Source organism: Acipenser ruthenus, chromosome 51 (genome assembly GCF_902713425.1).
Source record: "Acipenser ruthenus chromosome 51, fAciRut3.2 maternal haplotype, whole genome shotgun sequence".
In the NCBI taxonomy this organism is placed as follows: Eukaryota; Metazoa; Chordata; class Actinopteri; order Acipenseriformes; family Acipenseridae; genus Acipenser; species Acipenser ruthenus.
Genome location: NC_081239.1, coordinates 1,490,522 through 1,505,076, shown reverse-complemented (window position 1 = coordinate 1,505,076; position 14,555 = coordinate 1,490,522). Strand labels below are relative to the sequence as shown.

Genomic DNA, 14,555 nt, shown 5'->3' with positions numbered 1-14,555 from the left:
GATTGGGAAATGGGACGTGTAACACAAAAAATATGCAAAGTGCTCAGTCAGGCTAGTTTGTAAGACATTTAAAAGTTCCTGTAATAAGTAAACACACAGCGGTACTGTTCTAGAACGCCAGCGCCTGCTTCCTTTAGTCAAACACGTTCTCTAAGGGTGAAACTAAGGGGATAAAAACAATCATATGAGCAATACAATTAATAATAACAATAACAACAACAGTCTTAAATGTAGGGTTTCTTTAACAAAATGAGTCAATTATGAGATCCAAAGTCAATATTTTGAGTTAAGTGAACTTCCAAGATTTTTAACGTGCTTCTATAGCCAGAAATGTAGAACACCGTAAATTTAAAAAAAAAAAAAAAAAAAAAAAAAAACTTTACCTGCAATTAACAGTTAATTTAAAAACGGAACATTTTTAATCCAAAGCGTTTTTAAAATGTTTAACATTCAATTAATGTTTCTTAAAAAGAAAAAAATTACATTGAAATATTAGTTAATTATCTTCACTGTATTTAAAACGTAAAACATAACTGTTTTAAACACTCAAATTACAGTTAATTGCACTAATTTATTGACATTTTTTACAGATGTAAGAAATCAACTGTCTACAGACATTTTGTACCGCATTGTGTAAATAACAGAAATGCAAGTACAAATAGCCTATTTGAAAATGTATTTCATTGTGTGGCATGGCTAATAAACGCGGTCAATTCTGTCAAGCTAGGAAAGGGTTAACACAGGTTTAGTGATTGCAGAAGGCTGGAAGATTACATTGCTGATGTGAAAGGAAAGCACAGATACACGTGATGCATAGATACTCACAGATTCATAGCAGATAGCATTGCTGGTGTGAGCGGATGTGTTCTGTTTTTATTGTTTGGTTTGAGAAGTTGCTTATATTGTAGCGGGGGGGGGGGGCAGCTCATTTCCAAGAGAATGGACCTGATTATGGACTGGGGAAAGGGATGGGAGTACTGTGTAAATAATGTGTGTTTGTAAACTGTGTTATTCTTGAGAGTTGTTTGCATTTGTTGTGTGTGGCGGTGCCTGTGTGACTGAACTGACTATCTGTGTGTGAGTGCGTCACTGAGGGGGGAGGAGCAGACACAAACGGATAGTGAGTGTTGGACCAATGAGTGAGGAACGGGGAGGGACTTAAAGGGGTTGTGAGACGACAGTAAGGAGGAGACATCTACAGGAGACATTGGCGCTGCGCGGGGGGGCGGGGGGGGAGAGGAATGAATGCAAGCAAGCCATTGTTCGCTAAAAGTTATAGAAATAATCAAAACAGCAGTTTACGACTGCTTTGAACCGCAACTTGTCTCTGTCGCTCAGCTCTGCAATATATTTATGAATGCGTTTTGGAAGTTCAGGGAAGCAGAAATATACGGGACTTGTAGGTATATTGCTGTGCTCGTGGGGGTGAGTAGATCCGCTTATTCTCGTTCTTTTGTTAAATCACCGATGTAACGTTGTTTACTTTCTCTCCTCAATGCCTGCTGTAATCATACGGTACTATACGTAGTGTTGTGTGTGTGTTTATATATAAAACACACGGGTAATTCGTATTCTATCAGAGGTCCATAAATATCGTTTAAAAATATATTATTTTTATTATTAGCATTGATGCTTTGTAGATTTAATGCTATAACTTTTCAACTTACTCTTTCAATGTTACGTGGTGTATTTTTGGTGCGTTAATTAAAATGTATGGAGTTCGCCGCGTGTTTCTCAGGAGCTGCTGAACCGCCGTGAACCCGCTTTGAAAAATCTGCAGAGCATGTGTAGTGACACGGAAATAAGATAGCTGTGCACATGCGCACAATGAGCAGGGTCACCGAATTCGATACTGCAACTGTATTCTCCGAGAATACTGTGTTTTGCTTAATTAGATTTTAGATATTGCCGTGTTTTAGCTACGTTGTAGAATTACTGTGGCCGAAAGTGCTTTTGATTTTAAATAAATGATTTTATGTAAAAAGGGTTTTATATATTTGATAAGATAAAGAGCAATAGCCTACAATAAGTGTGCATGTATGTGACAAGGTGGTCAGTTTTGCAAATCCATCCGTTTTGCAGATTTACATTAGATTTGTCACGGTTTTAATTGATATTAAGGATTTTAATTCACCACACTAATTCACGTTTGTAATTTTGCGTGTCACCTTTTATTTTAAATTTAATTTCTGTTTCCTTTTTTTGAATTGGTTTCCAATGTGTTATGTTAATTGTGCATCAAGAACAAAACCATCAACTGCAGTTTATAAGCAATGTGTTCTCAAACAGGCAGGAGTCGTTATCAATATTATAATCCACTGTATTATACCGCAGTAAACCTTTAGAGAAACAAACTATGTATTTCTCTTACAGAATGAAGCTTTTTTCTATTGGGCTGATCTTATTGGTTATTCAATGTACAGGTAGGTTTTTTTTTTATTTTACGTTAGTTTTGTGTTTTTCTTCACACACAACAGGTTAAACGATATCAATATGTAAGTGTCACTGACCTTCACTGGCAGTTGACCTGCAGGGGTTTTGAGGCTCAAAGCCTGAAGGTGCTTTACAGATGAACATGTTTTACTGAAGTGAAGAAATTTCTTTCTAAAAAAAGGACCCAATGCTTGAAAATTAACTTTACATTTATTTAACTTTCTACCGCATGCATCCTGTTGCCTTAGTCAACAAAATATGACTATCAATCTCTACCCTGGAGGATAACATTTCATTGTATGATGTTGTCAGTAATCAACGTGTTTTACAATCCAATGACTGTCCAGGGCTCAATATGATGCAATGGGAGGAGGTGGGACTTGTAATCTACACAATTTGTTGATATTTTTTTTTTTTCATAATGTAAATGTGTGTATGCTTATAAATCGCCAAGGACACACATGGGTGTGTGTTTGAGAATTTTAATTTCCGAAATTAAATTTTGTTGCCTGAAAGCTACACCATGCAGTTTGCTCAAAAGTACATATCGACTGTGTTGCTGGAAAGCTACATCATGCAAAGAGAGTTAATTTCAAACAAGTGTAAAACTTTCTGTAGGTAATCTTTAAATAATAAAGGGAAGATACAAGAAATGAGGTTGCAAAGGCATCCAAAAAATAATAATCAAGTTCTAAATATATAATTAATGGAATAAAAGTCTAGAGGGGTTATGCTAAGATTATCAAAATAAGAAAAAAAAGATGGAAAATGATTTTTTTTTTTTCCTCAGTCATGCAGTAGTGTTTAAAAAAGACATTTACGATACCTATAGTGAAGAACTTGGGTAACAGCTGTTTCCATAATATTCAGTCATTCCTGCTGCAATTATGTGAATTCAGTTCTCCACAGTAACCCTTTGTTGAAAAGTCTCAACCTTTTCCTTTGTCAGTTATATTAATGCCTGACCCGCACCTTCTTACCATTGACTGAAAACTTGTTTTTCCATCCACGCTCTTTCAGGAGGGAGTCTTGTGAAAAAAATCACAGGGGTCCGCGGCAGTGACGTCTGGATCGAATGCATGTTTGACGCTGCCAAGATGAGCCAAGACAAGCCTGTATGGTGGCTCCACTGTGAGAATTCAAACTGCACAGAGATCCAGCACTTCATTGGTGGCGTGGATCAGCTGCAGGACAGGGCAGCCTCCAGGAGGGGGCAGGTTTACCCGGATAAATTCAGAGAGGGAAATGCCTCCCTTTTCATTGAGAACGTGCAGATGTCTGATGAGGGGCATTACGAATGTACTGTCGTATTGACAGGCGGTCTTTACAGTAAAATCTATGTTTTAACTGTTCTAGGTAAGTATTTCTAACTTTTGTGCTCTCTGTACAGTCCCCACCCTCACACCACTGAAACAAAGCAACAAAAAAATAAAACCTTATTTTATGGTTAAAAAAGACTGTCAACCATTGTATGGTCTCCTGTAAAGATAACTGCAATTTACTGTTAACATCTGCACGATTTTACCGTTAAGTTGTTTTCTTCTTCGTCATTATACGGTGAAATACATTTAAATCCATGGCAAACTAACCTAAAATAACAGTTTAAATATTAAAATTAATCCTTGAACTCTGTTTACAGTTTAGAACCGTGAGAAAGAATGCTGAAATCCCTATGATGGATTTTCACGCAAATGTACAATTAAATACTTGACGTATAGCCTACTACCATAAATTTAGGTTTGTATTGTAACGAAACGGGGCGCTTAAGCACCGTTGTCAGGTTCTCCTTTTAATAAGAGACGGCACAGTCTAAAGCTCTGAACTTCGCTTTATTTCAAAAGCCAGGACAAATCTTGACTGCACAGTCGTAAGTGGGTTACTCTCACATCAACTCGTTGACTCGAGGAAAGCCCACCCTCCCCACTCTCGTAGCCACTGTTGCCCGTTATGGTAACACATACAAGGCCATAGCCCGCTATGAGGCGGCCCGGTTAAAATCAGTCATAATTATTTATTTAGGCCCTTTTACACGTGGCTTTGCCGCAAAATAACATTAAAGGCAGGCACAGCGCTCAAATAAAACCCAAAAACCTAAATATCCGCTCTGGGGTATTTAGAAGCATTTGACTTTTGCGTTTGAAGTAAGTGAGATATTTCAAGGTTTATTTCAGACAGTGCGTGATCACATTAATAGAAATGAAATGCACATTCATGAGTTTAAGTCAGAACACAGCAAAACAGCCAATCAAATCGACGGGTCAGCCGAAGATCTCGAGCTGCACCCCTCTGAACTGCACATTGGTTATGATGTGCTGACAGCTCGCGCAGCTACACTCTCGCCGTCTTGTCAACCCGCTTAAGCTCATTTTATTGCTGCATGTGATTTTATAATTAATATCAGACAAAACTTTATGTATGCAAGCACTCTTGTCTTCTCGGAATTTGGATAATGACACCACTGTTAAAATTCAAGTTTAACAGATTAGATTTAAAACGAAGTATAGCGTCTACAACAAAGATTGCAAAATATTGAACGCTGCAAAGAAAAAACTACTTCTCTGCGCTGTACAAAACCACACAGGTCCTGCGCATTCAGGGTAATCAAAAATCTATAATAACTTATTCAGAACAATCCTGTCAACTGAACTTTTGTATTTAAATAAACATATAATGTTTTTTTTTTTTTCTTCCGTTATAACTTCTGTAGTAGAACCCCAATAAGTAATTAGAAAACAATAACACATTTAAATAAAAATATCCCCAACAATCCTGCAGTCCCAGCATCCTTTAGGGTACTTTATGCAAATGACCCGCGGGTGCTTAATTTCAAATGTGCAACTGGTATTTTGCACGATTGGAAAATGGGACGTGTAACACAAAAAATATGCAAAGTGCTCAGTCAGGCTAGTTTGTAAGACATTTAAAAGTTCCTGTAATAAGTAAACACACAGCGGTACTGTTCTAGAACGCCAGCGCCTGCTTCCTTTAGTCAAACACGTTCTCTAAGGGTGAAACTAAGGGGATAAAAACAATCATACGAACAATACAATTATTATTATTAATAACAATAATTGTAATAACTGTCTTTAGTAGTAAATATTGAGATGCTAAGTGAACTTCCATTTTTTTTAATGTGCTTCTATAGCCAGAAATGTAGAACACCGTAAATTAAAAAAAAAAAAAAAAACTTTACCTGCAATTAACAGTTAATTTAAAAACGGAACATATTTTTAATCCAATGCATTTTTTTAAATGTTTAACATTAAATTTTAATGTTTCTCTTAAAAAAAAAAAAAAAAAAAAAAAAAAAAAAAAAAAAAAACTGTTAATTACCTTGAAATATTAGTTAATTAACTTCACTGTAGTTAAACCGGGAAACAGAACTGTTTTTAACACTTAAATTACAGTTAATTGCACAAATGTACTGACATTCTTTACAGTGTAAGAGAAAGGGTGCTCCTTGTCCAGGGCAGGCTTGAGGCATGGAGACTGAACTGCCCCCTCCCTCACCCCCTAAGGGAAATGGTGCTCCCTCTTATTGTCCGTTCCACTGCACTTGCTATTGTTGCCTAAGCAGCGCCTCTCTCTTTGCAGCCTCTTACGAACCCCCTCAGTTGACAGAAGCCCTGGACACTCGCTCCTTCACCTGCTCTTCTAGAAATGGTTTCCCTCCTGCGCTGGTGACCTGGACCGGTGGCAGTGGGATGAATTACACTCCGGATTCAGTCACGCAGCACACACTGAATCCAGAGGGGCTGTATGATGTTGTGAGTAAATTAACAAGGAATGTTACTGAAGAGGAAACAGTCTGCTGTACAGTGTGGAACCAGCCTCTCCAAGAACAGAAAACCAACTGCACGCGAGTCACTCCAGGTAAATGTGTTATTCACCTGCAGCACAACTCAGGGGGTATTGCATGCATACTGTGTGAAAAACTTGTTTTCAAATGACTCAGACAGCTCTGCAGTGTTGAAAGAGTTCATGGAATATGAATTACTTTTTTTCTGCAGGACAAGAGGCCGATGATCAGCACCTTATAATAATAGCAACCGTAATCCCTGTCGCCCTTGTCACCCTGGCTTGTGTTGGGATCATGATATACCGGTATCACTATGAAGGTGCTGTTCTACTTCTCTCTCCCTCTTGCAGTTAGTGATGTGCAGTGTTGAAAGGGCCTATCATTTAAAATTAATTCTGTACTTCACTCGCGACTGTTATAAACCAGAAAAGTGATGCTTTTAAAATTTTAGTTTTGAAATTTCATGTTGTATTTCTCTGAAAGCTGCATTGGAAAACACTAATGCTTTTTAATAAAATGTTCAAAAGGGACAATATGTTTTTCATGAATTACCTTTGACTAGAATATTTCAAATTGATTGACCATATTCCATATTCCATATTCATATCCATTTGTTTTTGTGTTTCTCAGGACGCCAGAATCTGGCCACAAAGCGGGAAAGGATTTCCAATTGCTCAAACGACACGGTCATTGTACTGATCGGAAAACCAAAGCATGGCGTGCCGTCGCTCATCAACTCCTGTGTGTTTGCCTACAAGGCTGAAGAGCCCTTTGCTAACTGGGCTGGTGCTGACAAGGATCCCCCACATTATGCCCAGCCTGAGGAGGTGCCCCTAACAGAGCGCATCACCATCACCAGAGCACTGCTGCAGCAGGAGGACCGGTTCTGGACCAGTGAACGGGAGGCCTACCTGGACAAGTGGAGAAGGGAAGAACAGAGTCACAGACGCCCTTTTGTGTTTGTGCACAGGTACGTGTCCGGTCTTTGTCTGTCAGCCCATCTGTTGGACATGTCACGGACATTGCTGTGTGTAGGTTTACGTTAGTCAAAAAAGCTGCAGTTACACCAGTGGGCCACCAGTGGCGCTGTGCTATGCAAGAAACATAGTACAAGGAACTGAGCTTTTTTTTTCCCTTTCTTTGTTTTATTTTTTCCTCAATAAAGTCTCAAAGTTAATGTCTGATTCCGACAAATTGTCACCTAATGAGAAAATTGACTTTTAAATCTTTACCTGTAGCCAGTCCAGTTCACAATGTCTGTGTGATATGTAATGCGCTTCAGGCTCTGTGCACTGGAGACCATGTCACGTGACAAATCATACTGCTGTCTTTCAGTTGTACCGAGATGCTGACGACAGTCTCCAAAGATGAAATTAAAGAATTGTTTGAAGACATTAAAAGTGTTACGGGTAGGTTTTTTTTTTTTTCCAACTCATAACACAGCTATGAAGATTCATACCGACCCCCATCTCGCTACACTACTCAACATGATCATTATTTCATACAGCATGCAAGGTAAGTTAACAGCACAACAAAGCGATCAATTATTTTCTTTCGTTTCTAGGCTCGCACCCTTTCACTGGACTGACCAAGAAGAACCAGGGACATGCAGAGGAGCTGGTGCCTTTCTTCCACAGTCTGGGGAGTAAACGCGTGTTCACATTTCACAACTACATGATACAGGAGCACAAGAGAACTGCAAAGAGAGACGAAGAGTTTTTGGATTTCATGAATGCCTGTATTGAAGAGACTGATTCGGAGACAGTACACTTAATAGATGATGTTTGATGTTCCATATATTTGATTCAATAAAATGTATTTATTTGTCTACTTACAGTTGTCCTAATTTCCTAATGCCTTAGCTATGAATCACAGAAGACAAGTAACTGAATCCTGGACAGTCTTCTCCCTAAAAAAATAAAAAAGTTCAGGTATGGACTTGCAGCCCCATCAAATCAACACTAACACGCCAACGATTCACCTAGGTTGTGTGTTTGGTTTAACTGTAAATTTCTTTTTAATGGCATCCTTCGAGCTGGCGTAGATCATTTCACTCTTCAGGGGGGCGTTTTCTGGGGCCCTGGGGAAGATAATAAATAAATCAATTAAAAAAAAGAAAAGAAAAAACAAATAGGAAGAAGGATGAATTGGAGAGGTCACACAAGGCTGTTTAGGGTTCGAGTTAAGAAAATCCTACAGGTCTGTGTTTTACCAAACGCTTAACCGAAGCGCCAGACGGACCCTGCTGAATCTTTATGCATTGAAAGCCACTGTGACTGGAACCTGTGCACGGGGGAAAAAAAAAAAGGCAACCGTGCAAATAGAAATATTAATCTGGAGGCCTATAATTACAAAATCAAGCCTGTGGTTTCACCGAATGCATAACTGTAAAAAAACCAAACATTTTCACAAGACAGTATTTAAATCTATTAGAAAAACACAGAGACAGCAGGGACTACAGCAAGGTTGGGTATGGGTGTCCATCTTGGATATATTTTATTATTTTTTTTACAAAAATATCCAAAACGCAGGGAGCTTTCAACTTGTTGCAACACATTTTCTTGTTTGCAACAGCACAATATAGAGCCTTCCTGTTACTCAAGCTGTGAACACGGTCCTTGCAGACAAATGTCATTTCCTTAAAATGATTTGAGGAAGGAAGATAGAGGGACTGTTATAAAAAAAAAAAGTGGGTCTTTCTGAAAACACAAGCTAACCCAATACAAGTGGAATGCTGGCATCCCCCTGAATCCACGGAGGTGCAAGACGCTCTCAAGTCGCATTCAGAAAACAAGCTTGGGTGACCAGTGACTTGTCAAACTTACGAGGACCGTCAGTCAAAAAGAGCTGTTTCCAAATACTGCAAAACCATAAGTGTGTACGTGTGTGTCTATGTGTGGGTGTGTGGGTGTGTGTGTGTGTGTTCAAGCTCTCACTGTGAATCTGCACTACAGTGTGTACAGGCCTTGCATTGTCTTCCGCACAGTACATAGAGTCCATTGTTGCTCCACACCCTATTTAAGTCTTAAAGGCTATCCATATTGTCCTAGGCACTGGGAAATTAAAACAAACTGGATTGGACCAGTTTGTGAGGTCCATGAAGGCAAACTGGGGCGGGCGGTTTAGAGTTCTAGTGTAAACGTAAAATACACTACATTTTATAAATAAAAAAAAAGACCTAGAGAAATTCACAGTGCCATCTTCTCCATACTCATGGAGCAATGCATGGACACACTGCTGTAAGATAAACTGTTTGTACCACGGTCTCCAGTCCTTGGGGTCCCAGTTCGAAATTTTTGGTGGTGGGCATGTGGGTAAAAAACACAAGTAGTACGACATGTTTAAAACTTGAGAACGAGAACAGGCCATTTGGCCCATCAATAATATCTTTATTTTTATATAGCACCTTTCATAATGGACCACCATCACAAAGCGCTTTACAGAGGTTAAGTGACTTGCTCAGGGTCACACACAGGGAGTCAGTCAGTGGCACAGGTGGGGTTTGAACCGGTGACCTTCTGGTTACAAGCCCTGGACTTTAACCACTGGACCACACTGCCTGCCTAAATGGCTCGTCTCTCGTTAGCACACCATGGTCCCCTGCTCCTGGGAATTTAAAAACTGACCAGGGAATTCTGTGCAACGGATTCAGAAAAACCATCCCGGGAAGCTCTCCCATTAGAACGGTGATGCTTTGAGATGCAGCACGAACAGAGGCGAGGCTGCCGGTATACAACACAGATGTGTAAAAAGACTTGAATTGAAATTAATAACCTGACAATGAACACCAACCCTGCTGTAAAACACTGCAGCGCGCCTCTACACTTAAAATGAGAGCGCTTTAGGAAAAAAAATCCCAAGTGTACTTACACTGGGGGTGGAACGACACACGCTTAGGAGAAATGGAAATAAGACTGCAAAACAATAAATTATATACGTATATATATATGGAAGGAAGTGCAAACGGATGGAGATGCATATGGATCACATTAGTTGCTATTTTGGCGAGAGCCGAGTTCAAATCAGCATGAAGTTTTAACATCTACTCTCGTGTAATGGAAATCATTATATATATATATAATTAGTAACAAAGCACCAGACGGTGCAATAGTGACTAAACTCCTCATCTTTTATCAAAAGATACTTTTCTATCTCCTCTAAATCCAGCACCATCGTGAAGTTCTGGATGACACCCCCCAGCCTCCTCACCAGAAGATGAAGACCAGGTCCTGCTTCTTGGTCTCCTTGGTCTCATACGTGGCGTCGTAGAGCGCGTAGCGGCAGTCGTCGTCGGGCAGCATCTTGACGAAGGTCAGGTAGGGGTCGTCCACGCTCTCCCCCACGTCTCCCACCAGGATCTCCTTCCCTTCCTCCAGGATGATGTTCTTCTTGTCGTCGATCAGGCAGAACAGCACCGCCTTCTTCCTCTTCTTGAAGTTCATATGCAATTTTGCAGAGTGAAACATCTTATACAAATTTTAAACACAGCATGTGTTTTATTCATTTAAATTTAGGCTTAATAAGGTGATATAGTTCACTAATGCAGTGAAACAAATGCTGTCTCTATTTCGCATTTGTGTACCGTGTGACATAATTTAGCGTGTGTTGATTAAAATTCTTTCATATAACGCACTCATAAGAACAAGATCAGCTACGTTAGCAATGTATGTATTTATATTATAACTCAGTCATCGTGATAATGACTTCAGAGATCATAACTGCTACAAAAGCAGAAATGAGATTGCTCTGGGTTGTCAGAGCTTATTAACCCCCAAATGTTCTGCTTGGCTCCACTCCCCACAGGCTAAGCCCCTCCCAGGAATTATTTCTGGAGCCGCCCCTGCTGGCTAGCCTAATGGAGTTTATTCAGTACCAAGTGACTGACTCCTTGACGGATCTCAGACGGGATCTGGCGGCTTATGAATACTGGCACACAATTTCGCACTTGTCTACACCTACACCAGGTTTGCGATTACTATGTTGGGTTAAAAACAGCACCAGCTTCGGACCAACAAAGAAAATGAGCCAGTCAGCAAACTGTCAGTGTATGACCATAAGTACACAAGACATACAGAAATGCAACTCCATAAAAGCAGCCTGTATGACAATTAATTTACATTGTTCCTGTTTTTTTTACATGTCATCAGGCAACCCTGCAAAGTTCCTCATTTTTAATGTTAGTTACCAAATAAAATGGAACTCGCAGAAGCTCTCGAGCTGTGTCGCGTCTCTCTGTTCAGGACACAAACACGTCTAGCCAGGTACGTTTACACTGTGTTATGTTATTGTATCTCAAGGACAACATAACAATAAAGTGCAGTTTATAAATATGTGTGGAATTTGACATAACTGGAATAGTTATTAATATTACAATCGACTGTTATACCGCAGTAATCTTTGAGAAACAAACTCCTGAGCTTATTTCTCTCAATGTTTATTATGGTATGATACAGTATAGACTGTGATATTGGAAACGATTCCTGCCGGTTTGATAACAAATGTCCAATTCCACACACATTTATAAAGCGCAGTTTATTATAGGTTTGTCCTTGGGGGGGGGGGGGGGGGGGGGGGAATAAAATGCTGCTTTACTACACCCTAAGTTACAAAATGTATCCTGTATGCCTACAGCAAATACATGTTCAAATATATTGTAAAAATACTTCATGTGTTAAAAAGAGGTTTTAAAGCTTTCTTTATTTCTTATAGAATGAAGCTTTTTGCTTTTGGGCTGATCCTATTAGTTGGTACAGGTAGGTTTTATTTTATTTATTAAAAAGTGCTATGTATAATTATATATAGAAAATAAACAAGTTCTGTTTTTTTTTTTTTTTATCTTGGTCACGAGTTCTGTGTGTTTAAAACTAACTGGCGCCGTTTACCAAGAAACAGGATCTCCTTTTATACTCCAGTTGCTTCTCTGATGAGAAAAATAAATTAATAATAAAAAAACTCACACTGTATTTAAAAACCAATTGAAGGACACGATGCGGAGCATCAACCGATGTTAAAATTAAGACTGACACGTGGGCGTGGTGTAATAAGGGAGCTTCTTGAAGTACCAAACAATTTTCTTCACACACACAACAGGCTAAACGATCCCAATAAAGTGTCACTGACCTTCACTGACAGTTAATGACCTGCAGGGGTTTTGAGGCTCAAAGCCTGAAGGTGCTTTACAGATAAACATGTTTTACTGAAGTGAAGAAATTTATTTTTCTAAAAAAGGACCCAATGTTTGAAAATAACTTTACATTTATTTAATTCTATACCACAAGCTGTTGCCTTAAGGCAACAAAACATGACTTCACCAAAATCTCTACCCTGGAGGATAACATTTAAGTTTCATTGTATGATGTTGTCAGTAATCAACGTGTTTTACAATCCAATGACTGTCCAGGGCTCAATATGATGCAATGGGAGGAGATGGGACTTGTAATCTACACAATTTGTTGATAGTTTTTTTTTCATAATGTAAATATTGATATGCTTATAAATCACCAAGGACACATATGGGTGTGTTTTTGAGATTTTTAATTTCTGAAATTAGATTGTGTTGCCTGAAAGCTACACCATGCAGTTTGCTCAAAAGTTCATATTGACTGTGTTGCTCGAAAGCTACCTCATGCAAAGAGAGTTAATTTCAAACAAGTGTAAAACTTTCTGTAGGTAATCTTTAAATAAAGGGAAGATACAAGAAATGAGGTTGCAAAGGCATCCAAAAATTAATAATCCAGGTTTTAAGCATAAAATTAACAAAATACAACTCTAGAGAGGTTATGTTAAGATTATTCAATGCTCTAGTTAGACCCCACCTAGAATACTGTGTGCAGTTCTGGTCACCTCACTACAAAAAAGACATCATTGCACTGGAGAAGGTACAGAGAAGGGCAACTAGGCTGATCCCAGAGTAAAAGAATGAAATGACAGGGTAAAATAATGAACTCTTCAGCTTAGAAAAGAGAAGGGATGTGATTTGAAGTCTTTAAAATCATAAATGGTCTAAATAAAGTCAACCCAAAAAACTACTTCAAATTTAGCACAGAGAAAAGATCAAGAGGGCATAGCTGAGAAAGCTGAGAAAGTAAGTTTAGAACAGAAGGTAGGAAGCACTTTTTTTTTACACAGTTATAATTGCATGGAATAGCCTATCAGGTGAAGTAGGATCTAAAACACTGGGAACTTTTAAAAGCCTAGATTGTGTGCTTTTAAATTAGTTCCCATAAGTAGGGGAGAGTGGTGTGCTAACAAGGGACGAGCCTTTCTCATTCCCAAACATTTCTGTTCTCATGTTAAGTGCTCAAAGTGCAATCTGTATGTCTTCTTCACAAGAGAAAGCAATTGCTTTTCATCACCAATTAAAATAAAATGTAGGGATGGATCAGACTAATTTACTGCCCAAGTGATACAGTATAAGTAAATCTCTTTGATTACACAATTACGGTAGAACTTTTATAACTTGGAAAACATTTATAAACAAATGATTAATTTTCAGTTTTTTGATAGTTATTTTGTTTATTATAAATATTGAACATGAATTTAAAAAAAATGATTTTCAGAATGCCTTACAGCCGGTGTCCCTCCTGATTTTTGTTCCAACTGTACCCTAAATTAATTGGACCAAATTAAGTGCTTTAGAAGCTTAATTGATCCAATTAATTTAGGGTACAGTTGGAATAAAAACCAGGAGGGACACCGGCCCTCCAGGACCAGAACTGGAGACCCCTGCTTTAGAGGGTTAAAAAGATAATTTAAAATGACACATTTACAAAATTATTATTACCTATAGTGAAGAACTTGAGTAACAGCTGTTTCCATAATATTCAGTCATTCCTGCTGCAATTATGTGAATTCAATTCTCCACAGTAACCCTTTGTTGAAGTATCAACCTTTTCCTTTATCAGTTATATTAATGCCTGACCCGCACCTTCCTACCATTGACTGAAAACTTGTTTTCCCATCCATGCTCTTTCAGGAGAGAGTTTTGTGAAAGAAATCACAGCGGTCCGCGGCAGTGACGCCTGGATCGAATGCATGTTTGACGCTGCCAGGATGAGACAAGACAAGGCTGTATGGTGGCACCACTGTCACAATGATGTCTGCACAGAAATCCAACACTATAAGAACGGTGTGGATCAGCTGCAGGACAGGGCAGCCTCCAGGAGGAGGAGGGTTTACCCTGATAAATTCAGAGATGGAATTGCCTCCCTTTTCATTGAGAATGTGCAGATGTCTGATGATGGGCATTATGAATGTAATGTCATATTGACAGGCGGTCTTTACAGTAAAATCTCTGTTTTAACTGTTCTAGGTATGTATTTTT

The 14,555-nt window shown here is 38.8% G+C and overlaps 3 protein-coding genes across 4 annotated transcripts in view; 2 read left to right on the top strand and 1 right to left on the bottom strand.

The window, feature by feature from the left end:
- Nucleotides 1-1,242: 1,242 nt before the first annotated feature.
- Nucleotides 1,243-8,047, top strand: LOC131722704 (uncharacterized). Its single transcript, XM_059015684.1, has 8 exons — nt 1,243-1,425; nt 2,374-2,423; nt 3,454-3,789; nt 6,028-6,306; nt 6,444-6,581; nt 6,863-7,202; nt 7,568-7,641; nt 7,797-8,047. The coding sequence occupies exons 1-8, from the start codon at nt 1,358-1,360 to the stop codon at nt 8,018-8,020; spliced, it is 1,509 nt and encodes a 502-aa protein (XP_058871667.1). The 5' UTR covers nt 1,243-1,357; the 3' UTR covers nt 8,021-8,047.
- The window catches only part of LOC117967783 (cofilin-1-like), a 23,301-nt gene continuing 16,786 nt past the window's right edge, over nt 8,041-14,555 (bottom strand). For both annotated transcript variants that reach the window (XM_059015688.1, XM_059015689.1), the window contains 2 exons: nt 10,442-10,662; nt 8,041-8,312 (listed from right to left, as the gene is read on the bottom strand). In XM_059015688.1, coding sequence (XP_058871671.1) covers nt 8,210-8,312; nt 10,442-10,662 — 324 coding nt within the window. In that variant the 3' untranslated portion in view covers nt 8,041-8,209. The remainder of the gene's footprint in view (nt 8,313-10,441; nt 10,663-14,555) is intronic.
- Nucleotides 11,380-14,555, top strand: part of LOC117967777 (uncharacterized) — a 6,930-nt gene continuing 3,754 nt past the window's right edge. The window contains exons 1-3 of the mRNA XM_059015685.1: nt 11,380-11,493; nt 11,942-11,985; nt 14,208-14,543. Coding sequence (XP_058871668.1) covers nt 11,426-11,493; nt 11,942-11,985; nt 14,208-14,543 — 448 coding nt within the window. The 5' untranslated portion in view covers nt 11,380-11,425. The remainder of the gene's footprint in view (nt 11,494-11,941; nt 11,986-14,207; nt 14,544-14,555) is intronic.